Source organism: Martes martes, assembly GCF_963455335.1.
Source record: "Martes martes genome assembly, chromosome: 12".
Classification (NCBI taxonomy): domain Eukaryota; kingdom Metazoa; phylum Chordata; class Mammalia; order Carnivora; family Mustelidae; genus Martes; species Martes martes.
In genome coordinates this window covers 75,751,860-75,775,150 of record NC_137900.1, presented here as the reverse complement: position 1 = coordinate 75,775,150, position 23,291 = coordinate 75,751,860, and the positions used below count along the sequence as shown (strand labels likewise).

Here is a 23,291-nt window from a genome sequence, read left to right as displayed (position 1 = left end):
CCAAGGTTGATGCGCACTGAAAACACAGAAGCACCAGAGAGTCTGGTCTATTATGAAGGGTGTTGTTGAAATAATGTCCCAGGAAATCGAAGTTAAGTATCAGAGGAAGAGAAGAGAAGGAAAAGGTTTGGAACATCTTACTTTAGGAGAGGAGTACGTGGGTTCTGATTAGATCAAAGAATCATGGAAGTAGAAGTAGTTGAACCAGCAACACTGAGGAAGAGGAGCGTGTGGTCAGAGAGGTTTGATGAGGAGATCCAGGATCCAGGGGAGTTTGTGGCTGAAGAAGGGGCAAGGTCACTAAAGATGAGAGGCTGTGGGTTTGACTCCATCAAATGTCTTTTGTTTGGACTTGATAGAAAACCCAAATCAAACCAGCAATTAAAAAGGCAAAAACCTGAGGAGCAGTTTAGCCCCAGGCACAGCACATGTGATGTCTTCAGGATCTGACCCCTCTTTCAGCCCCGCTGTTCTCTCCATGGGTTCCCGTCTCAGGCGAGCTCTTCTCTCCTGGTAACAAAACAACTGTCAGCACCAGGCTTTTAGCCTCACCAGTCAGAGACCTGCAGAAGAGAATAATAGGCTCCTCCCTATTTCAGCCCAAATCCTGGGCCTTGTTCTTATTGGTCTCCACTTGCGTCACATTTCCCTCTCTAAGCCAATCACTGTGAGCCCAAGGCACTCGCTGTGATTGGCCAGAGCTGAGTCCCATATCCCAGTGGAGTGGAGAGCGGCTCAGTGTGGTGGTGGTATTAGAGGATGAGTTAATGTGTCCCGACCAGCAAAATCATCAGACGTCCTTCTTCTACAGTGTCGAAGACTTCTTCTACAGTGTCGAGCAGGTTGTTTGAGATGCGGTTCAGGGTGGTAGCAGAGCTTGGAGTGGAGAGGAAACCCATAAAGCCAGAGTCTGCGATGAGGGGGGGATGCAAGACCGGGCATCAGTGACCTCACGTGTGACACACAACGTGGAGTGTTAGTACAGGTGCCTTCTGATAACTCTGCAGGCTGAAACATCCTTGAGGGCAAAGGATTTTGCAACCCTGGTACCTGCTAATGGGCTGGATACTCAAAGAATGCTTGCAAATAAATGGATACATGGGGTGGATGGATGGGTGCATAGATAATGAATGAACCAATGACGCACTGAGTTTGAAAATATCTTCAACAGGAAGAGGCTCACAGCATTTGATGGAAAGTGTCCAATAAGGAGACTTTGTTTCATCAGCACATAGAGAGGAAGCCATTTCCAGATAGAGGGGCCCAAATGAACCAACTTAGAAAGGCAGATAGATAAAGCAGAATGCCAACTTATTAATTTACCGTAAGGAATTATTTGGAGTAAGGGCGCCTGGGTGGCTCAGTCAATTGAGTGTCTGGTTTCAGCTCAGGTCATGATCCCAGGGTCCTGGGACGGAGCCCTGTGTCGGGCTCCTTGCTCAATGGGGAGTCTGCTTGTCTCTCTGCTCCTCCCCCTGTTTGTGCTCTCTCTGTCTCTTAAATAAATAAATAAATAAAATCTTTTTAAAAAAGTATTTGGGGTAATTATTCAAATAACTAGCGCATTTCTCTCTGTGTGCAGCTATATTTGGGAAGTAAAATCATAACTAGAGGATTGCTTAAGGTCATGCAAGAGGACTGGGGCTGCCTCTTGCCAGTAGCGGTGGAGTGGCTGCTGGAAAACCCTTCACAGACAGGGCTCGGATGGTCACTGACAAGGCTTATCTCTGCCTCCTGGGCTCAATCTGTACATCTTCACTTTGTTCCACCGCATACTGCTGTCTCTGAGGGCATCTTATTCCCCTCATTTGCAATGTCTTGCGGCAAGAGCAAACTCATCCCCTCAAATATAAACAACAAAGAGAATAACACCTCCCTCATCATCGCAGCCTGCTGGGCAGCTGCGAGGTCTCTCTGGCCTTCAAGATCTGGGTCCATGGCTTAACTCCCCCAAGTCCATAGCCTGTGAAAGTCCTAAGGCAGTCCCAGATTCCAGCAAAATCCCCGGGAGGCTTGTGTTCTTATGGTATCCTCCTCCTCCTGTGTACTCATGACTACTGCTCTTTACCGACTTCCACAAAGAAACTGGACTCACATAAGACATTCATCAGTAGACTTTTCTAAAGAACCAAAGAGGCAGAGAGCCCTCTCAGGAAGGTTTCACAGACACACAAGAGACAGCAAGCTGTTTAAACCCCCTATTAGACATTTCTATTCTTCTAAAGTCCCTCTGCCTACCTTGACATGCAGGGTAGGGGGGAGGTGTTCCTATCCCCACCCCAGTCTCACTGTCCCCCCCCCCACCTCTTTCCCTCTCCCTCCCCCACACCCCCCACGCCTCTCCCACCCCTCCCTCTCCAGAGCCTCAGACAAGTTCCTTTCCTTGACTCATTCACGGAGCTCCCACTCCCTTTCTGGAGTGGCCTGGGCGGCTGACACTCAGGCTTAGGGATTTCACCTTCTAACTGATCCCATGCATTTTCCCAAAAACACAGTTCCTTTCTAAAATGAAGTTTGGGGGCGCCTGGGTGGCTCAGTGGGTTAAAGCCTCTGCCTTCGGCTCAGGTCATGGTCTCAGGGTCCTGGGATCGAGTCCCGCATCGGGCTCTCTGCTCAGCAGGGAGCCTGCTTCCTCCTCTCTCCCTGCCTGCCTCTCTGACTACTTGTGATCTCTCTCTGTCAAATAAATAAATAAAATCTTTAAAAAAATAAAATAAATAAAATAAAATAAAATAAAATAAAATGAAGTTTGGAGCCCTCTGTTAAGAAAATGAAAGTTGTTTCCGACCTGACTGTAAAGTGCCTGGGATATACATTTGGTAAATAAATTTCCATCCACTCCTTTGCTGCTCTCCATTGTGTAATACAGGGTTGATCGACAGCAATTTCGTCATGACTAAGGTGTTCCTGCTGCTCTCCACATTCCTGTGCTGGCTGAGAGCATACCCTCAAATAAGATGCCCTGTTGACTGTGTTTTCTGCCTAGCTACAGACCTGCAAAGATCAGTGCCTAACACGGGCTCCCCAACTTACTAGCTGTGTGGTCTTATGCAAATTACTTAACCTCTCTGGCCCCAGTTTCTCCAACCATAAAATGAGGTAATAGACTGGCAGATGGCCTTCTCAGGAGGACGGCGTTCATTCATTCCTGCAGAGTGCTAAGGATACGGTGAGGGCTCAGTAAATGATAGCTGCTCCCCCTTTTTTTTCTTTAAGTCTTTTTCTCCTCAAGGAGTATGACTTCATCAATCTAAAAGATGAGCGAGTTCAACTTTTGCACTTGAACAGAGTCAACCTTGAGCAGGAGACTAAACGGCAGGGCCAGTGTTCAACTTGGCTCAAGGGCATACCCTGCCTGAAGCCTAGGCCAGAGGATGGCCAGGCACTGACACAGCTGAAGCCTGCAGTCAGAGACGGAGGGGTTCTCGGGAACAGGATGAAAATACAATCCAAAGCAGGGTAGCCCAAACTGGGAAAGGTACTGACTGCTCTCGGTCTAGTTCATTTCTAGGCCAGAGGATTCGGGTCCAGGTCTGGAGGGTCCCAGGGCTGGCTGGCTAGCTAGCATCATGGTGTCCCAGCTCCCACTAGACCTGTCCTAGATCTGGTGGGAAGCTCTCAGAGGCCCCTCAAATTTCCCTAGTTTCACAAGAGGACGGGAAGAACTGAGACAACAGGGAAGATCATGTGTACCCTCTCATGCCTACAACCCCAAGAATAGACAGACCCCTTGGTTATGTGGCCGGAATGGTCCGTACAGTTCAGGCTGTCTGTCGCTCTCAGGGCCACATCTGACTGCTGGGTACCATCTTCCCCTAAAACCTCCACATCCCCGGGAGCCTCTGCACCTCACAGGAACAGACTGGTTGAACTGCTTTTGTTCCAGCCTCTGAAAAAACAGGGTGAAGAATGGAGTGGGAGAGCCGGGCATGCGTTGAGTGAAAACAGTCCCTCCCAAGGTGGGCCTAGGTGAGGGGGAGGAAGAAGGAAGTGGGGAAGCTTTGAGGGGGCGACCAGGCCAGTTGCACAGGGCACATCTTACAGGGAGAGACTAGGTGGGTATTCCTCTTTGCAGAAAGCAGGGTTGTCTGGGTTGGACACAGGAGGCTGAGCAGTGCCAGGGAGAGGAACAGATGATGGGAGCTCGCCTACGGGGCACAAACCTACACAAAGTCATTTAGAGTTGAGTCCCTCCTCCCATGAATACATTATGCGTTTGGCTTTGTAATTGCTCCCTGCACAGCTGGGTCTTCTCCCTTGGGTAGCTTTGGGGTCCTGCTCATCCTTGCTGCTGTGGCTATATTAGGGTTGAACTGACAAGGAGAGGGCTTGTATGTTTTGACTCTCTACCCGTGGGGGTGACCCTGAAGAAGGGTCTTGCGTCTTGGAGCATTACTATCCCTGCACCACCTATCAGCCTGGCCCTCTTCACAGAAGTGTGTGCTTAAAGGAGGAAGCAAGGCAGCTAGGAGAGCAGAGGGTTCAGGCCAACCCAGGACAGTGGGCCCATGAGATGGAAGAACAATCACAAAGAAACAGAAAGGGCCCTGGGGACTTGACTCAGAAGCAGATGACCCGCTGACTCTCTTCTTCCTGGTGGGATCTACACCCTGCCAGAGAGTTTTATCATCTGGAGGGACACCCGGGGCTGCAGGACCTCCCTGTCTCTCCCTTGGCCCCGGGGTTTGAGGCCGGGCCCTGCAGGCTGGGGCCTGCACTAGCTCCAGGCCCACCAGAGCCGCTGTACCTGCTCCCACTCCATTCTCAACCCTGGTTTTTCAGAGGCTGGAACAAAAGCCGTTCAACCAACTGCTCCCGTGAGGTACAGAAGAGTCAAAGCAGGACTCCTCTCCCAGAGGCTTCTGGCTTGGTGAAAGGGCTGAGCCTCTCTCCTCCTGAGGTTTTGTTTGGATTCTTTGTTTGTTAATGGTGGTAAGAACACTTAACATGAGAGGTTTAGCAAATTTTTAAGTTTACACCATATTACTATTGTGCACTGTTGTCCAAAGGACCTCTGGAGCTTGTTCGTTTGCTGAACTGAAACTGGATGCCATTGATTAGTGATTCCTCAGCCTCTGGCAACCACCATTCCACTCTGATTCTTGAACTTGACTGTTTTAGATACTTCATATAAGTGAAATCATGCACTATTTGTCTTTCTATGACTTGTTTATTTCCCTTAGGACAATGTCCTCAAGGTCCATCCATGTTGTCACCAATTGTAGATAGATAGATAGATAGATAGATAGATACATATATATATCTATATATATATCTCACATTTTGTTTACCCATTCACCTGCCGATGGGCATTTCTGTTATTTCCCCATCTTGGTTGTTGTGAATGATATTGCAGTGAGTAGAGCACTGCCGACATCTCTTCCAGATCCTGAAAACAAGCAAGTGGGACTACATCAAACTAAAAAGCTTCTACATGGCAAAGGAAGCAACGGTGTGGAAAAGCAACCTACAAAATGGGAGAAAACACTGCACACCTTACATCTGATAAGGGGTTAATCTCCAAAATATATAAGGATTTAATTGTGAGAACAAAAACACAAACAAAAACTAGGAGCCCGACTGAAAAATGGGCTGAGGACGTGAAGAGACATTTCTCCGAAGACACACAGATGGCCAGCAACCAGGAAAAGATGCTCAGCGTCACTCATCACCAGAGAAATGCAAATCAAAACCACAGTGAGATACCTACCACTCACACCTGTCAGGATGGCTATCCTATTATTAAAAAAGAAAGAAGAAGATATCAAAATAAGAAGTATTGGTGCGGGTGTGAGAAAGTGGGGCCCTTGTGCCCTGTTGGTGGGAATGTGAAATGGAAACCAGTACAGGAGGTTCCTCAAAAAACTAAAACTAGAGCTACCCCCCATGCAGCGACTCTCCTGCTGGGGATTCATCCCGAAGAACTGAACTCAGCATCTCAAAGAGATATTAGCACTTCTCTCAAAGCCTTTGCTACCGCGCCCCTGTTGCTTTTAAATCCAACCAAGAAAACCTCACACCCCCGCCGGCTCCCAGGACGAATCCTAGGTTCTGTACACCCCCCACCCCACCGCCCCCCACCGCCTCCCACCGCCCCCCACAGCCCCTCGCCCAAACCTGCCCGCCACGGATAACTGAATTTCGCTCCCTGCCGGGGCGTCTCTGCCCAGGCCAGAACACGCTTGGGGAAGGCGCCCCGCGTCCCGCGAGAAGCCGGGGCATGCCTGGCTGGGGGGCCATCGGGCCATCGTCAGGCGGCCGCGCTAGCCAGAGCAGCGTGACACGACGACCCGGGGGCGGTGACGCGGGGGGCCGAAACCGGGCGGTGCGCTCCCGGGCGCCCGACTTCCTGGGCGGTCGCCAGCCCGGCTGGGAGGGCGGAGGCGGGGGCCGGGCGCGGCCTTTTAAGGCCGGGAGGAGTGGCCGGGCCCAAGGGTCAGCCGCGCAGGGCCGGCCACTGTCACAGGCGGCCCGCGCTCCGGCTTGGTCCCGTCCCGCGCGCACCCGGCCGCACCGCGCACACTCGCGCTCTGGGACCGCATCCGGCCCCTCTCCGAGAGTCCTCATGGGGCCCGAGGCCGCCTGCCCGGGGAGGGGCCTCCTGTCTGGCCTCCAGGTGAGGACCTGGATCGAACCCGTGGTGGCCTCCACGCAGGTGGCCGCCTCCCTCTACGAGGCGGGGCTGCTCCTCGTGGTGAAGGCGTCCTTTGGAGCCGAGTCCTCCTCCAACCACAGCACCAGCCCGTCGCCCCGGGACGCCCTGGAGGACCAGCAGCAGAGGGCCATCTCCAATTTCTACATCGTCTACAACCTCGTAGTGGGTCTGACGCCGCTGCTGTCCGCCTACGGGCTGGGCTGGCTCAGCGACCGCTACCACCGCAAGATCTCCATCTGCGTGTCCCTGCTGGGCTTCCTGCTCTCCCGCCTTGGGCTGCTGCTCAAGGTGCTGCTGGACTGGCCGGTGGAGGTGCTGTACGGGGCGGCGGCGCTAAATGGGCTATGCGGCGGCTTCTCGGCCTTCTGGTCCGGTGTCATGGCCCTGGGCTCCCTGGGCTCCCCCGAGGGTCGCCGCTCTGTGCGCCTCATCCTCATCGACCTGATCCTGGGCCTGGCAGGATTCTGTGGAAGCATGGCCTCTGGGCATCTCTTCAAGCAGATGCCTGGGCACTCCGGGCAGGGCCTGGTGCTGACCGCCTGCAGCGTGAGCTGGGCTGCTTTTGCGCTTTTCTACAGCCTCTTGGTCCTGAAGGTCCCTGAGTCGATGGCCAGACCCAGCAGGGCGCTCCCCGTGGTGGACACGGTATCTGGCACGGTTGGCACTTACCGTGCCCTGGATCCCGATCAGTTAGACAAGCAGAGTGTGGTGGGGCACCCTCCATCCCCTGGAAAGGCACAGCCCCCAAGGACTATCATTGCCCTGCTCTTTGTGGGTGCCGTCATATATGACCTGGCTGTGGTGGGCACCGTGGACGTGATGCCCCTTTTCATGCTAAGGGAGCCTCTCAGTTGGAACCAAGTGCAGGTGGGCTATGGTATGGCTGCAGGGTACACCGTCTTCATCACCAGCTTCCTGGGCGTCCTGGTCTTCTCCCGTTGCTTCCAGGACACCACCATGATCATGATCGGTATGGTGTCTTTTGGGTCAGGAGCCCTCCTCTTGGCGTTTGTGAAAGAGACATACATGTTCTACATTGGTGAGTCTGGCTTTCCCGAGGAGGCAGGACAAAGAAAATGTGGACCCCTAGGGTCATGGGGCTGACATGGTGTGGTGTGGGGTGGTGTGGCGTGGCGTGGCGTGGCATGGTGTGGCATAGTGTGGTCTAGGTGTCCCAGCTCAGTACCAGGGATGGGACCTACTATCTTAAGAAGGGAGACAGGACTACATGTGGTTGAGTTAATGTAGTTGCACTGTATTGTGTTATCTGTGTTGCCCACTGAAATGTTATCAGAGCCCTGCCGGTGGCTCTAGGTCAGGGGAGGGTCAGTCAGTGGTGTCTGCAGTCAGTAGGGAAGGTTTTAGATTGGTCTTAGGAGAAGGGGTTAGATTTTTTTCTCTCCAGTTTTAAAGGGACAAAACATTGAAGTAATCAGGCTGGAAAGGTCCCTTCATTAAAATCATTTCAGGCCAAGCATGGGCTGTTTAAAAATGGATAAAATGTCTCCATAAATGCCTTTCACAACCAACATAATAAATTCTCTCGAAGAAGTAGAATGAAGTTTCCATCTGAGGACCACAGGCAGAGAGCTCTAGATCCAGGCTCTAATAGAACTTTCTACAATGACAGAAATCTTCTGAAATCCGTGCTGTCCAATATGGTAGCCACTGGCCATGTGTGGCTCTCGAGCACTTGGAATGTGGCTAGCATGGGTAAAGAACAGAATTTTAAATTTGATTTTAATTTATTTATATAGTCACTTGTGGCTAGTGGCTGACATATTAGAAAAAACAACTCTAGACAGTTACCACAGGCTGTCCCTTGGCTGAGGGCACACATCTCAGAAAACACCTAACAAAATGGCAACTTGGGCCTGGCCAGCTCCCAGTTAGACAGGCTGCGTGCAAAGGCCAGTGTACCCGTCCCCCTTCCTACCACCTCTACCTCTCCTTTTCTCTCTCCACACACTCACACACCTAAACACACACCACACTGGGATTATGAATAAGGAAGGGAGGGTGTGTGGCAGCTGTGTAACGTGGCACACATTCCTGGGTGCACTTTGCCAAAGCTCCTGCAACTGTCTCCCAGAGGGGGTCGTGAATGGTGACAGAAGACACCTCTGGTGAAGAGTCCTGAGTCACTCAGTGACATCAGCTCCACTTCCCTAGATGCTACTTAAATCTGCCAATGAAGACAGCCTTCACTATCCATCCCCATGCCCGCTGTGCCCTGCCACCTTGCAAGTGGGTCTGTGGCATCAATGGCACCATCAGAGCTTAGGGACTCAGCCTGCCTGGGAGGGGGGGCATTAGTCCACTAGCAGAGAAACCACTACATCCAGGGCAAGCCCATGTGGTCTGTGGGGAGAGGGAGATTCCTGGTAAGGCTTTTTGCTTTCTTCTGATTTACTCCTTGGCCAAGGCAGGGCACAATGAGGAGTGTTCTTGTATGATTTCCTTCCAGCTCGAGCCGTCATGCTGTTCGCGCTCATCCCCATCACAACCATCCGATCAGCAATGTCCAAACTCATAAAGGGCTCCTCTTATGGTACGTTAAAGAAATCTCTCTGAAGTTCTCTGCCTGGCCTGTTTCAGAGCTGCTTGGGTAGACGCACAGGGTTCAGACTTATAGAAGGTCTACGAGAGAGTTCCAGAAGCCACCTTGAATACACTAGGAACACTCTGGGGTCCATCCAGGGCAGAGGGGGTGAAAACAGGAGGATGGGAAAGACTCAGGAAGTCAGTCACTGAAAAGCCACAGTCAGGGGAGGAGGCTACTATCTGTGGGTTGCAGAAAGATCCAGCTGGATAGAGGCAGGAGTCCTGGCGGAGTGAGCCAAGACTGAGAGGGAGTTCTGGGAAGGACGCAGAGCCTCCTGAGAGCTCCCTGGAGACTCAGCTAGTGGGTAACAAGGAAGGGACAGCAGCATATCTTCTTGGTAACCCCTGTCCCTTCCACAGGAAAGGTGTTCGTCATCCTGCAACTGTCCCTGACTCTGACTGGGGTGGTGACCTCCACGGTGTACAACAAGATCTATCAACTCACCATGGAAAAGTTTGTTGGCACCTGTTTTGCTCTCTCCTCCTTTCTCTCCTTCCTGGCCATCATCCCAATTGGGTAAGACAGGAGCAGTGACTGTGGTTTGGGCTGAGGCCCTGGGGCACATGTCAGGGCCCGCTGGACCCCCTCCAGCCTATTAGCATAAAGAATTATTTATTTGCAGCCTTTAGGCAGTGGGTTCTGGGTCGGCTCTCTCACAAAGAAAAAGTCCTCCTGTTCCTCAGGAGGAATCTGGCAATGTGGGAAACCCCCAAAGTCCTGAATAATGAACAGATGGCCACAAGCAGCTGGCATACTTCCTGGCAGTGTGGTAATTCAGTTTGTTTATGAGAGCCTCATAGACTTCCTTGTAATCAGAGGCTGGGATTAGAAACCCTTGTGAACCACTTCCACCCCTTTTGTTTAGGTCCTTTTAGATGAGAACCCTCCTGCCTCACTTCTGGGTATTCTTGGCATGCCCTCCAAAGACTTGACAACTGGCGGCCTCTGGGCTCAGCCTCCCCCAACCTGCCCCGACACTCTCACATGCAGTGTGAGCAGTGTGAGCTCTCTAGAGGACTTAGGCAATTCCTTTGATCTCTCTGGGGGAGTTGTCTCATTTGTCAAATAAGAGCAATCAAGTCAGAAAAATAACAGGCAGGAAGACCACTGGAGAAACCAAAGAGAGGAACTCCACTCCCAGGGTAAGAGCACCAGCCTCGGACATCACCAAAACGGACCAAAATTGTCTCTGACCAGCCCTCTCTCATGCAAGTCACCAGAGCAAGCCACACTGCAAGCCATATATGCAATTGTCAATTTTCTAGTAATGTTTAAAAATGATAACTGGTGAAATTAATTTTACTAACACATTTGATTTGCCCCAAAGATCCAAAATATTACTCTAACATCTAGTCAATTTCCAAAAGTATCTGTGAGTTTTGGGTGTTTTTTTTTTAAGTCTTTGAAATCCGATATGTATGTTATGATGGTGGCACATCTCAGTTTGGACTCCATTTGCGCACATTTCTAGTGCTCAGGGACCAGTGCAATAGTGGCTACTCCATTAGCACAGTCTTGGACGGTTTGAGCCCTTTTACCCTTTCTCATTCAGTGAGGTCCTCTCATGCTTGTATCAATCCTACCACAGGAGAAAGGAATACAGTAAATATATCCACACTAAGGGGCAAGGGACTTGATAAGGACTTGCATTTTAGGGGACCTGCCTGGTAGCACAGAGAGCTCTATGTGTCAGTAATGGCATTACAGACAGCCCACGGAAACCAATCAAGGGCAGGCTGGAAGAAGCAGGAAGTAGATGGCAGTAAGGCCTTGTGAGAATTCTCACGTCGTAATATATGTCCCTGCCTGCACAGAAGGTTGAGACTCTTTTTTTTTTTTTTTTAATTTATTTATTTGACAGACAGAGAGACAGAGCACAAGTAGGGGGAGCAGCAGGCAGAGGGAGAGGGAGAAGCAGCCTCCTTGCTGAGTGGGAAGCCCAATGCGGGGCTTGATCCAAGGACTTTGGGATCATGACTTGAGCCAAAGGCAGATGCTCAACCAACTGAGCCACCCAGGCGCCCCAAGGCTGACCCTCTTGAGCCATCAATCATGAAGGCTCCTTGCTCTATTTCATGGTTGAGAAAAGAAAGATGTGATGGTCAGAAAAGAAGGAAGGGAGGGATGGAGGGAGGGAGGGACAGCGGGACAGAGGAAAGGACGGAGGAGGGCCTTTCCTGGGCCCTATTTTTATGTGAGTCTTGGCTGAATGGGTTGGCCTCAGCTACACCTTAGCATGCAATGCAAATTTCCCAGCTGTCTGCCCAAGTAAGTAATGGATTAGTAGCTGTGCCACTTGGAAGTCACCCAGCCCTATTTGGGAGATGGGCAAAATAGTCTCATTAACCTAAACAAACAAACAAAGCAAAACAGAACAAAAGAAAACAAGCCTGAGTAGTTAATGTGTGGCATAGCTAGAGAGATAAATGGACCAATGAAAGCCATGAGAAAATACAGTAGTTGGTTCCTTTCTACAGTTTTGCTGCTTCTTGTGAGTACTGAGTGGGATGCTGGTCTTTTGTAAGAGACTTTAGGGCACATGAAGGAGGTGGGCTTCTCTCTACCTCTCACCCCAGGACACTATGTAATGTGCGCTTGGATTTGGTCAGACTTTCCATACACAGCGTCTTCCTTAGGCCCTGCAGGGTCTTCACGATTTTCTATCACAGACGCAGGGACAGGATCTTGAATCCATCAAGTAAGTACCTGAGTGCTTACGTGAATGAGGCACTGAAGTAGTTGATCATTATTTCTCTCTCACAGTCATGTACCAGTAAAGAGACACATGGGGAAATAAAGCCTCATTGGCTGTACGCTAGAATCGCCTAGAAAGCTTTAAAAGTCACTGATGTCTGGATCCTGCCCCCAGAGATTCTGACTCAGTCAATCGGGAGGGCAGCCAGGGCACAGGACTTTTTAAAAGCTCTCCAGGTGATTCGAATATACAACCAAGATTGAGAACTCTGGTACAAAGGGAGTGTTTCCATTACCTTTCCCTTCCATGGAGTCCCTGAATGAACAAGATCTTGAAAAATTCTTACAGTTAGAAGAGGCCAAGGCGGTACCATCAATCAAGTGAGAGCACCAGGGAAAAGCAGTAGAACTTTCCAACCACAGAGAGAAAAGCTACATTCTAATGACATAGAAGCCCAGGAAGGCATGTGAGAGCAGGGGAACAGAGGAGGCAGCAGAGGGCAGAACGCTGGAGGAGTGGTCCCTGGGCCAGAGCTGCCAACAGCCTGCTTGCCAGAAGGGACTGTGTCCCCAGCCCTTTCTGGTCCCAAAGTGAGTCCATTTCACATTACTGTTGAGAACCAGCCTTCTCCTACTTGCTTTTCTTATGTGCAATTGGGAGATTTTAAGGAGTAACTGTCTCTGCCCACCTGTGACCTGCTTGCCACTCATTTCTTCTCCACCCTCCCCACCCTTTTTAAATTAATAGTAATAATAGCAAACATGTAAATAGCCCTTATCATGGGCCAGCTACTACTTAAAATATTGCATATATTTAATGAATTTAATCTTCCCCCAAAGTTTTTGGGGGTCATTACAAATGTTATTTTTGCAAATAAGGAGACAGATACTCTAGGGTGTTCTGTAACTTACCAAATGTCCACAGCCAACAAGTGGCACAGACAAGGGTTGAACCCGGGCAGTCTCTGACCCACCACAGGGCACTGCTTCTTAGAGGAGTCACCAGTGTCCAAGTGCCACCTGTCCCGTCTCCTTAGAGAGCTCCCTCCCCTCGAAAGCGAGCTGCTCTCTCCTGAATGAATGCTTACTGAACCGACATGTGATCTACCACCCAATCTGTCCTCAACCTCTATTGGCTTCATGGTCAGCTTCTGCAAAGGCTGGTGTGCACTTGCTGCGTCCTCATCTCCCACCCACCACCAGAGCTCTTCTCATTAAGGCCACTAACGACTCTTCAAGGCTGAAGCCACTGGACTCCCTGCAGTCCTCACCCCACATGGTTTCCTCACGGTCCCCATACCAGTGGTTTCTCTCCACTGTCATTGGGCTTTCTCAACACCTTATTGCTTCTTGACAAACCACCAAATGGACGATTCTTTAGGGCTCTGCTCTGGGTTCTCACTTCATATTCTCTAAGCAAACTAAAGTACTTTCAAAACTTCGAATTACCATCTAAGTTTTCAAAATTGGGTTCTCGATGACTTCCTGTGTCTGTTCCCTGCCCAGTCTGTCCTACCTCACTAAAAGGCACCACCACTCCCTCAGGAATAGAAACCCAAGTCACCAATGTCCTCCCTCCTCTCTACCTCCCCTTACCGCTAATCCGTCAGACCTCATTGACTCCATCTTCAAAATAGGCCTAGATTTCCTCCTTTTCTTTTTATCGCTACTGCTACCACCCCGAGGCCTGAGCACTTGAACAACTGGATTAGCCTCTGAACCGTTACCCCCATGTCCACTCTTGTGCCCACCCCTTCCTCCCTCCACCAGGTGCCCAGAGCTATTTCCTTCAAGTGTTTAAACAGATCATGTCATCTCCTGCTCAGAGTTCTGCATTTGGCTTTCATTGCTGTTAGGATACAACCTGAATGTCTTTCCACGGACCACAAGGCCCCACATAATCCGGGCTTGCCAACCTCCCTGGTGTCTGTTGCTGCTGCTTACTACCCTCCCCGACCCCATGCGTCAGCCCCAGTGGTTGCCCCTTGTGTCCTTCCCCCTTCTGCACCCGTGCCTCCTTCTTAACCCAACTGGCTATGATCTTAACCCATTCTCAACCTCAATTAGGTCCTTCTATCATATGCTCCCAAAGCTTCCTGTATTTTCCTTCATAGCACGACAGCTGATGATTAGTGATTGCCTTTTCATAAGCCTGCCCACTGGATGGTAGGCTGCCTGAGGGCAGGAACCACGGCTTTCTGGCTCAGCACAGATAGTCTGTGTCCAGCAGAGAGACTGGCATGTAAGGAGTACTGAAAAAGTATCTAAGGCATCCTTTGTTGGAAGGGTGTGGCCCCTACTGGCCAGCACAGTGAACCTCCAACCCCCAGAGCTGCCTGTTGGCTGACCTGAAGGCAGGAGCTGGCCATCCCATCGGGTCTGCGTGGTCGGGTCTCCACAGGATTCAGCTGGAGTCAGAACTGCAGCCAGGTATTCACGGCGTCGTGGGTAGCTGCCTCCACGGCTGGGCTTTCCTGCCGGCTTAGTAATACAATGAGTTTTGTTTCAAGTACAGTAAGTGCTCCTCCCTGTGGAGCCCTGTGGAGCCCTGTGGCTTATGGAAGATGGGAAGTCAGGGTTTGGGGAAGAGCTCACGAAACTCTGCCTTAGAAGGTTTGGATTCTCATTCGTACCCCATCCAGCAGCTCCAGGAGCTGGCCATCAGCCAGGAAGAGCTGTGCTCTAGCTTAGACTCTGAGGCTCCTAGGGCTCAAACACAGGAAAGTCCGAGGACCCCAGAGGTGGAAGGACAGGCCGAAGGACAGGCCAAAGGTAACACAGATCCAAGACTTGGCCTCAGAGCTCCTAATTCCTATGCATCCCTTAGCTACAAATATTTGCAAACAACGTAATGTGGATTTGTGGAAGAGATAAAGGGGGCTATGGAAAGGCAGAAGATGAGACAGCCAGTTCTGCTTGGGATTAGCCAGTCTTGACCTTCAAATACACGTGGGAGGTCATCGTCAGGCAGAAGTGAGATGGAGAGAGATTCTGGGAAAAGGAAAGTGTAGACGTAAAGGGCTTGAGATGTCTTAGGACTGGAATGGGCCTGGAGTGGGAGAAGTTTCCTCCGCCATCTCCCAACTCCAAACAGCCTCCTGGGCATGAGGGACAGAGCCTCTCAGGCGACTGTTGGTGGGGAGGGAAAGGCACACCCTTTGCCTCATTCCAACTGCTGGCTTGTAATTCTGGATTGTCAATTCTTACAGCATTGTGGCCTATAAAAAAGCCTCGTGGTTGCAATACGGTGACATCACAGAGACATGAAGGTGCTGACCTACAGGAGCTGCGAGGACCAGCAACAGCGGGGCCCCTTTGAAGGCAAAGGAAGGAACTGAGTGCTGGTGACCAAGGCAACCCACCACCCCCAAACCCCAAGTTCGAGCCAGAGTTGGTCTCGGAATGACCCACTCTGGCTCTGGGGTCCCTGGTGGGTGGGGAACAGTACTTTCTTGGTGATAGAAGAACTTTCTCAGTGTTCAGCTGTCCCTGCTAGACGGAGATTGGGTTCAGGGCGCAGGAGAGTGTGAACATTCAAAGGTTCTATGTAGGCTGCATACACCGTCATGCCAGATGCACCCAGGGCTTCAGATGGCAGCCCCCTTCCTTCCAGGAGCTGTCACCGGGGCTCCAAGGTATGGCTAACCAGTCACCCAGGCGCTGCGCTGGGAGGCCCACATGAGAACTCCAACCAAAGCACACATTTTCAATAGCCTAAGGGGAACACAGAGGGGATGTTTTATAAGAACTCCCAATGTTTTAGGAGATTTGGGGCTCAGGCTCTTGGATTCAGGGTGGTTTTATTGTTGTTGGTACTGTTGTTTTTAAGAAGCGAATATCAAAAGACTTTCTTTAGTGGAATATTACTTTGAATATTTCCAGCCAACAGTACTCCCCTCAGTGGGTGATGTGAAGGGAGAGGGGAGAGGAGATGTGCTAAGAGTCATTTTATGTCAAGGTATCTATTTTTATAGCCTATTTTACTTACATAGAGAAAAGCAGACTCACATCCTAATAAAATGGACATTTATTGTATGTGTGTGAATCATTTCTACAGGCATGGCATTCTTATACTGGGGTCAAACTTAAAGCTACAGAATATATTTAAGCTCCAAGAATTTGGGCTCAGAGAGTCTGCATTTCTGATCCCTTGTAGGGAATAAACTAAACTTTCAGGCATGTGTCCTGAGGTCCTAGAACCAGGGTCCTAGAAGCTAGAACCCGATATATGGCAATAATGTGATTGTTCCTATCCCAGAGCCCATGGTCTAGCAGGTGCAGCAGATAGAGCCTCTGGCAACAATGTATCCTATGACACATGCTAATATAAGGAAGCAAGTAATCCAGATTTAGGAAAGCAGGTCTCAGAAGTGGCACATGGTAAGACTGGAAGGATAAGGAGTTACCGAGGCCTAAGGTTAAGGAGTTACCGAGGCCTGAAGTTAAGGGCCAGTCCAGGCAGAAGGAATCACAGCTGGAAGGCCTGAAGGTGAAAATATCCTGGGATAGAGGAATTCAATATAAGGGGAGTGAGGAGAAAGGGAGGGGGCAGATACCAAAGGAACAGGATCAAGACACAAGACAGGAGAGGTAAGGAGGAACAACACACAAATAGAGCCTTAAAAAAAAAAAAAGTTTTTCTTCCAAGTTATGGGGCTAGCTGGTGGAGGATTTCAGGCAGGAGCACGAACTGGGGGAGGAAGGAGCAGAAGGAGCGAGCACTACTTGCAGAAAGGAGGCAAGAGCAGAGATGCCGTAATCCAGGTGACAGATGATGGAGGACTGACGCTGGAGAAGGAGCTACAAGGATCAAGAAAAGTGAGGGACGGGGCGCCTGGGTGGCTCAGTGGGTTAAAGCCTCTGCCTTCGGCTCAGGTCATGATCTCAGAGTCCTGGGATCGAGCCCCGCATCGGGCTCTCTGCTCAGCGGGGAGCCTGCTTCCTCCCTCTTTCTCTCTGCCTACCTCTCTGCCTACTTGTGATCTGTCTGTCAAATAAATAAATAAAATCTTTAAAAAAAAAAAAAAAGAAAAGTGAGGGACTTAGAGAGGTCCTTGGGAGCTAGTAGCCAATGGGAGTGGAGGATGGATGAACCACAATGGGTGAGGCAGATGGAGGCAAGAATGCTCAGATTCGGGGTTCAGGCAACTAGAAAGAAGGCAGAGCCTCTCACTGAAACAGGCAACATGGATGGAGGAGGGGGGATGGGAAGAGGACTTCAAGGCCATGCTCACCTCTCTAAACTCTCACAGTCATGCTCCTTGCCCTGGACTCCTTCCCTCGTGTCCCAGCCTGACTGGCTCCCTGACCTGGATGAATCTCATTGTTGGCTGCTCCATTCCTGCTCCTGAAAAACTGGCTTGCAACATCCAGAAACATTTCTTTACCTGCCCACACTCATTCTTGCTGTGAGCTTGTGGCTTTTATTTTAAAATTTTTATTGTTATGTTAGTCACCATACAATACCTCATTAGTTTTTGATGCAGTGTTCCATGATTCATTGTTTGTGTAGAACACCCAGTGCTCCCTGCAATACATGCCCTCCTTAATACCCATCACTGGGCTCATTCATTCCCCCTACTCCCTCCCCTCGAAAATCCTCAGTTTGTTTCTTGGAGTCCACAGTCTCTCATGGTTCATCTCCCCCTCTGATTTCCCCCCCTTCACTTTCCCTTTCCTTCTCCTTATGTCCTCCATGTTACTCCTTATGTTCCACAAGTGAAACCATATGACAATTGACTTTCTCTGCTTGACTTATTTCACGCAGCATAATCTCTTCCAGTCCTGTCCACATTGATAAAAAAGTTGGGTATTCATCCTTTCTGATGGCGGAGTAATATTCCATCTATACCATATCTTCTTTATCTATTCATCTGTTGAAGGGCATCTTGGCTCTTTCCACAGTTTGGCTACTGTGTACATTGCTGCTATGAACACTGGGGTACAGATGGCCCTTCTTTTCACTACATCTGTATCTTTGGGGTAAGTACCCAGTAGTGCAATTGCAGGGTCATAGGGTAGCTCTATTTTTAATTTTTTCAGGAATCGCCACACTGTTTTCCAAAGCGGCTGCACCAACTTGCATTCCCACCAACAGTGTAAGAGAGTTCCTCTTTCACCACAACCTCTCCAACATTTGTTGTTTCCTGCCTTGTTAATTTTGGCCATTCTAACTGGAGTAAGGTGGCATCTCAATGTGCTTTTGATTAGAATTTCCCTGATGGCTAATGATGAACACTTTTTCATGTGTCTGCTAGCCATTTCTATGTCTACATTGGAGAAGTGTCTGTTCATGTCTTCTGCCCATTTTTGGACTGGATTATCTGGTTTTTTGGGTGTTGAGCTTGAGAAGTTCTTTATAGATATTGGATATCACCCCTTGGTCTGCAGTGTTATTTGCGAGTATCTTCTCCCATTCGGTATCTTGTGGCTTTTAACCGGAGCTGGGCTCTCCAAGCCCAGCACTGGCTCCTTTTCAGCCCCACCCACCTGTTACCAATGCAGCAATTTTTGGACATTTGCCCCAGGTCACCAATTCCTCTAGAGGGTATTCTAACCCCTTTGATGTTCTCAAAGTGTTGCTTCTGGACCAGCAGCATTAACACCCCTAAGGAACCTGTTAGAGATACAAATTCTTGGGCTCTACCCAAACCAAACTCTAGAGGTGGGGTCCAACAACTGGTGTTTTTCACAAGCCCTCAAGCTTACAAAACAATTGGGCCATTTTCTCCTTAAGAATTTCGCCCTTGCCCTCCTCCTCTTCTCCCTGCATCCTTAATTCCTGAAGCCCAGAAAGCCCTGCCCTTTGTACTCTCCCCAAGTAACCTAGTCGACTCCCAGGGATTCCAGAATGTTCTTTCCAACAACTGGCCAACACCTCCACTTAGATTTCCTCAAACCGAAGTCCAAACCAAATTCTCCCTCTCCACCATCTGAGTTCACTCCAACCTTTTTATTTTTCTCCTGATTGTTTTCAGCCATCAGTGAATGGCATCACCTCCCAGCTCCCAGGCTGGAAACCACATCATCTCTGAGCCCCTCCCCTCACCACAGAAATCTCTTAAATCCATCTCTATTCCTATCACCTCTTGCCACTTTTATGACCTATTCCCACCTATTCCATAGGGCTTCAGTCTGACCACAGTCCTGCAGCATACTATCTCCAGCAACTTCTTAAAGCAATTACAAGAAATACTTCCCCCCCTTTAATTTTCAACCAACAAAGCAAACGGGAAGGATTATTATGGGACTACGTGATATTTAAGTTGGCCATACTTATACAAATAATAGAAGAGTCTTCCCATAAGAGCTGTCATATAGTAAGTGCTAGCAGATACTTAGGTGCTTTGCAGACTTTATTGCTAGTCCTATCAGCAACCCTTCTGGGAAAGCAGGTCTTCATTTCAAAGACCAAAACACTAATGTTCAGAGAGAGCTGAGATATTATCCCAAACCTCTCTTATCCCACCTTGCCGCCTCATTTTGGTATGACTGCCATCTTGTATTAGTGATGTCTACTGTCAGTTCAAGTCCATTTCTGGTGGACTGCGGTCATTAGGTATAAGCTGGACTGAGGATTCTGGTCTCTCTTTGAAACACACTAACACTCTAATGAACCACAGACGATTCTTCTTGCCTGACAGATTAAAAAAAAAACAACCAAACCAAAAACCATCATGGCAGGGGTGCCTGGGTGGCTCAGTTGGTTAAAAGTGTGACTCTTGATTTCAGCTCAGGTCATGAACTCAGGGTTGTGGGATTGAGCCAGTCCTGCCCACCCGCCCGCCAATCACCATGGTTATACACAGACAGCAGGTAGTTTCTTCATCTCCCCAACCTGTAAGATGCAGGAGAAGGTAAACTGAGGATAAGTCTACAGGGACGTAGACTTAAATTAAATTAAATTAAATTAAAGAATTAAAATAGTTCAATTACATATTTTTCCTGTAGCTCTGCATATACTGATTCCTGCAGGCACACTCCTATCTCTGTAGAGAAAACAAGAAAACACAATACAAGGCACACACATTTTCCTGGTGTACAAAGTGGCGCAAATGACAACAGGACTCAAGGTAAAGAAAGCATCTTTCATAAGTTTATTGGTCCATTACTTTAAGTTAATTGAGGAAAAGAAACCTCTTAAATTTACAAGCTATTAGTTTATCAAGCAATACAAATTCTTTTGTTTACCTCAAAATGTAATACTAATTTCATAGTAAACAATGGACAGAATTTTTTATACACAGATATATGAAAAAAGTGGACAAAAACCTCGTGCCAGCATCAAAAATGCAACAAAAACTTTTTTTTTCTTTTTACAATCTCTGGGTTCCATAACAAAGGAAAAAAAAAAAGGTGACATTCTTTTTAAAGTTTGGTAGCTTCGTGAAACAGAGACTTTGACCTGGAAATAAATCACTTTCTCATCTACACACATTCTTGAGCACTTTTTTTTTTTTTCACAGCTTTTGATTTGGCTTATTGGCAGCATGGAGAGAAGAGAAAAACATTTATACGGAGGACTTTATCAATACCTCGGGGTGGGGGGGTTCTGTTAAATTTTTAAATGTAAAGAATGATTTCTAAAAATAAGAAATACAGTCCATCCTTTAGACATGACCTAATAAGCAAAAGTTTTGAATCTCTTTTTCAACAGTTAAAATACAAGTTAGAAAGTTTGCTGGCAGTTTATTGTGTGGGAAGATATCAGGTGGACATCAGCTCTCCATGCATTCCCAACGCACAGACACCAAGGGGATCAAGCACACAGAAGTACAATGGACAGGGCGTCTACTGGACAGGACCAAAACCTCAGGAGTGCCTTGGTGAATGGTGCTGACTGTGAAGAGCTGCTGGTTTGTAGTTCCATGAAAGCCCAGCTGACACACGTGTCCTTGGATCACACCGATCCACCTTTTGTTTGCAACTTCCTCTCCCCTCCCTGTTTCCACACTGGGGGAACAGCCATCCCCCTTTCATCCTCCCAGTACCACTGTGACTGCGGGGCTGGTCTGAGACTGTGAACCACCTGTCGAGCAGAGGTGTGGACAGGTGTCACCTGCTTTGACCTGGCCCACAGGGAGTCCAGGATCACCTGGGGAGGGAGGCGGCACAGTCAGGGGGAGAGTATGTGTGTGTGTGTGTGTGTGTGTGTGTGTGTGTGTAATACTCAGTCACTGGCGTTCATGGGGAAAGCTCTGCAGAAACAGACTAACATACGTGAGGCGACACAGTAGGGCTTAGGTTTTTGGCATTTTGACCTGTGGAGAATTTCTATCTGAAACACACTGATCTGAGACCCTCCCCCCATCCCTACCCACCTGTTTCCTGGTTATCTTTTTAAAAGCTGTTCTGCAGAATCGGGGTAAACCATTAATACTGTCACAATCTAGAGTTCTTTGTATCTCTGTGATTTGTCGATGCCGGGTACCATATATCCTCTACAATCAAGAGGGTGCCAAAAGGCACTGAGTTCATTTTTCACACTTTAAAACAAACAAACGAACAAACAAAATGGTTCAGTGGTCCCTGTGTTTCCTTACATTATCAAAAATATCATTTGGCAATAGCAACACTGAGATTTCTCTTCCCAAAAGGCAGCCCTATTTATGAACCTCACTTTCTTCTTAAGGAGGGTTGAGGGTGGGCTATGTTGGGCCTCTAGTATTAAGCTCAACAACCAATTATGTGTCTAAAAACTCCTTCTACCCAGAATCTAAAACACATGAGTTGAAGAATAAGGCATATGAATAGGTGTTGACCATTCTCAAAAAGCAGAGCTAGGCTTTCAACAGTCTGTGGCATTTTTAAAAGTCTGGGTTTGTTGATTTTCCAGTGCTGATTACAAAGACTGTTTCTGTCTGACTCAAATACCTTATTGGTTTTCTTAAAGTTATTTTTTCCAAAGCATGCACTTACAGGCTATCTAGAATAATAAAAACTACCCAGATGACCTACTTTTGCTGCCACACAGAAAGGGTTAGACAGCCATATCCAGAATGCATTTCAAACACACATGATTAAGGGACAACAGTCAAACTCCCTGCGACAACGGCCCGTCCTCCGCCTTTTCTAATGCGACTGCCCTGCTCACGTTCTCATCTGGGCAACTGGAGGGAGACTATCCTTAAAACAGAAAGCTAATCACCTACTGGGTGAACTGATGAAAAGAATCAGGTTTTTTGTTTATGTGTTAAATCAAAAAACCACGAGGAAGTGGAGAACAACTCCAACACACCCAGCTTGATAGGTCCGTCGGGCGCAGGGGATGACATTTTCCTCAAATCTACTGACAAATGCCACCTGCCATCTGAATGGAGAAAACATAAGAGGGCCTGTCCAATCTGTCACCATCTTGAGGACTCCTGAAAGTGAGAGGGCAAACCCAAATTCCCAAAACATTCTGTAAGCGGGGATCACCAAAGCAAGTGTTACTCCAGCCTTCCAAGGCTGCCCAGCTTCCAAGGGCCTTTGGAGCAGGCGTCTGGGAAGGCGGGCGGCAGGCCTGCTGCGCCGGGCCCTGACCACAGGTGGCCCACCTTCTGAGCAGAGGCGTTCTATAGGGCAGCCAGAGGAGAACCCAGTTCTAACCCATTCGGAGACCCACAGACACGAGGCTGACACGGACCTGGGGGGCTGTGACGGGCCCCACTCTCCAGCCTTCTCTCGGGACAGAGTCTAAATAAGGACTACTCTCATTCCAATGAATGGCATCAGAACAAAGCCAGGGCCCCAGATTTCAGTGCTGTGGACAGCAGGGCCCAGGCCCTCGGACTCTGGATGTATCCTGGGCTGACACCGGCCGTCCCAAGAGAGAAACCCCACTTGCATATGCCCACCCAGCCACCACACCCTCTTCTCAGGCAGGACTTCCTACCATTTCAACACAAAGGTGGCCTCATGAGAGTATTTAAAGACCTCGAGAGGAAGGTGACTGACAAAACACTTAATTCCACAACACGCAGCACACAGTCCAGTTGTGGCTGACATTCGGCATGAAGACAAAGTTCCGTGACATTCACCACGAACCCCTGGAGTCGGATCTATTACTGTTACTCACCTAAAGACAGGTGTCTGGGGAGTTCAATGAGTGGCACAGTGATACAAGCCAATCCTTTCCATAATTGCACTTAACTGAGGTCACCGGGAATCTTTACTAAGTCTTACTAGAGGACAAAACCCAACCCCAAACTTGACTGTGTAACGTGTTCCCTCCTCGTTCGGGAAGAACCGTGGTTCTTTGCTTTGGGCAGAGTAGCCTAGAATCTTCTTGTGGATCCAGCACATGAGAAGAAGGCCAGGGTCCACACCTGCCATGAAGCACACTTGCCTGCTTCA

The 23,291-nt window shown here is 49.0% G+C and overlaps 1 protein-coding gene across 1 annotated transcript; it reads left to right on the top strand.

Annotated features, from left to right (window-relative positions):
* The first annotated feature begins 6,437 nt into the window (after positions 1 to 6,437).
* Positions 6,438 to 15,989, top strand: SLC46A2 (solute carrier family 46 member 2). The gene is made up of 4 exons (XM_080820304.1): positions 6,438 to 7,694; positions 9,123 to 9,206; positions 9,620 to 9,776; positions 15,164 to 15,989. The coding sequence occupies exons 1-4, from the start codon at positions 6,566 to 6,568 to the stop codon at positions 15,219 to 15,221; spliced, it is 1,428 nt and encodes a 475-aa protein (XP_080676430.1). The 5' UTR covers positions 6,438 to 6,565; the 3' UTR covers positions 15,222 to 15,989.
* Positions 15,990 to 23,291: the final 7,302 nt, after the last annotated feature.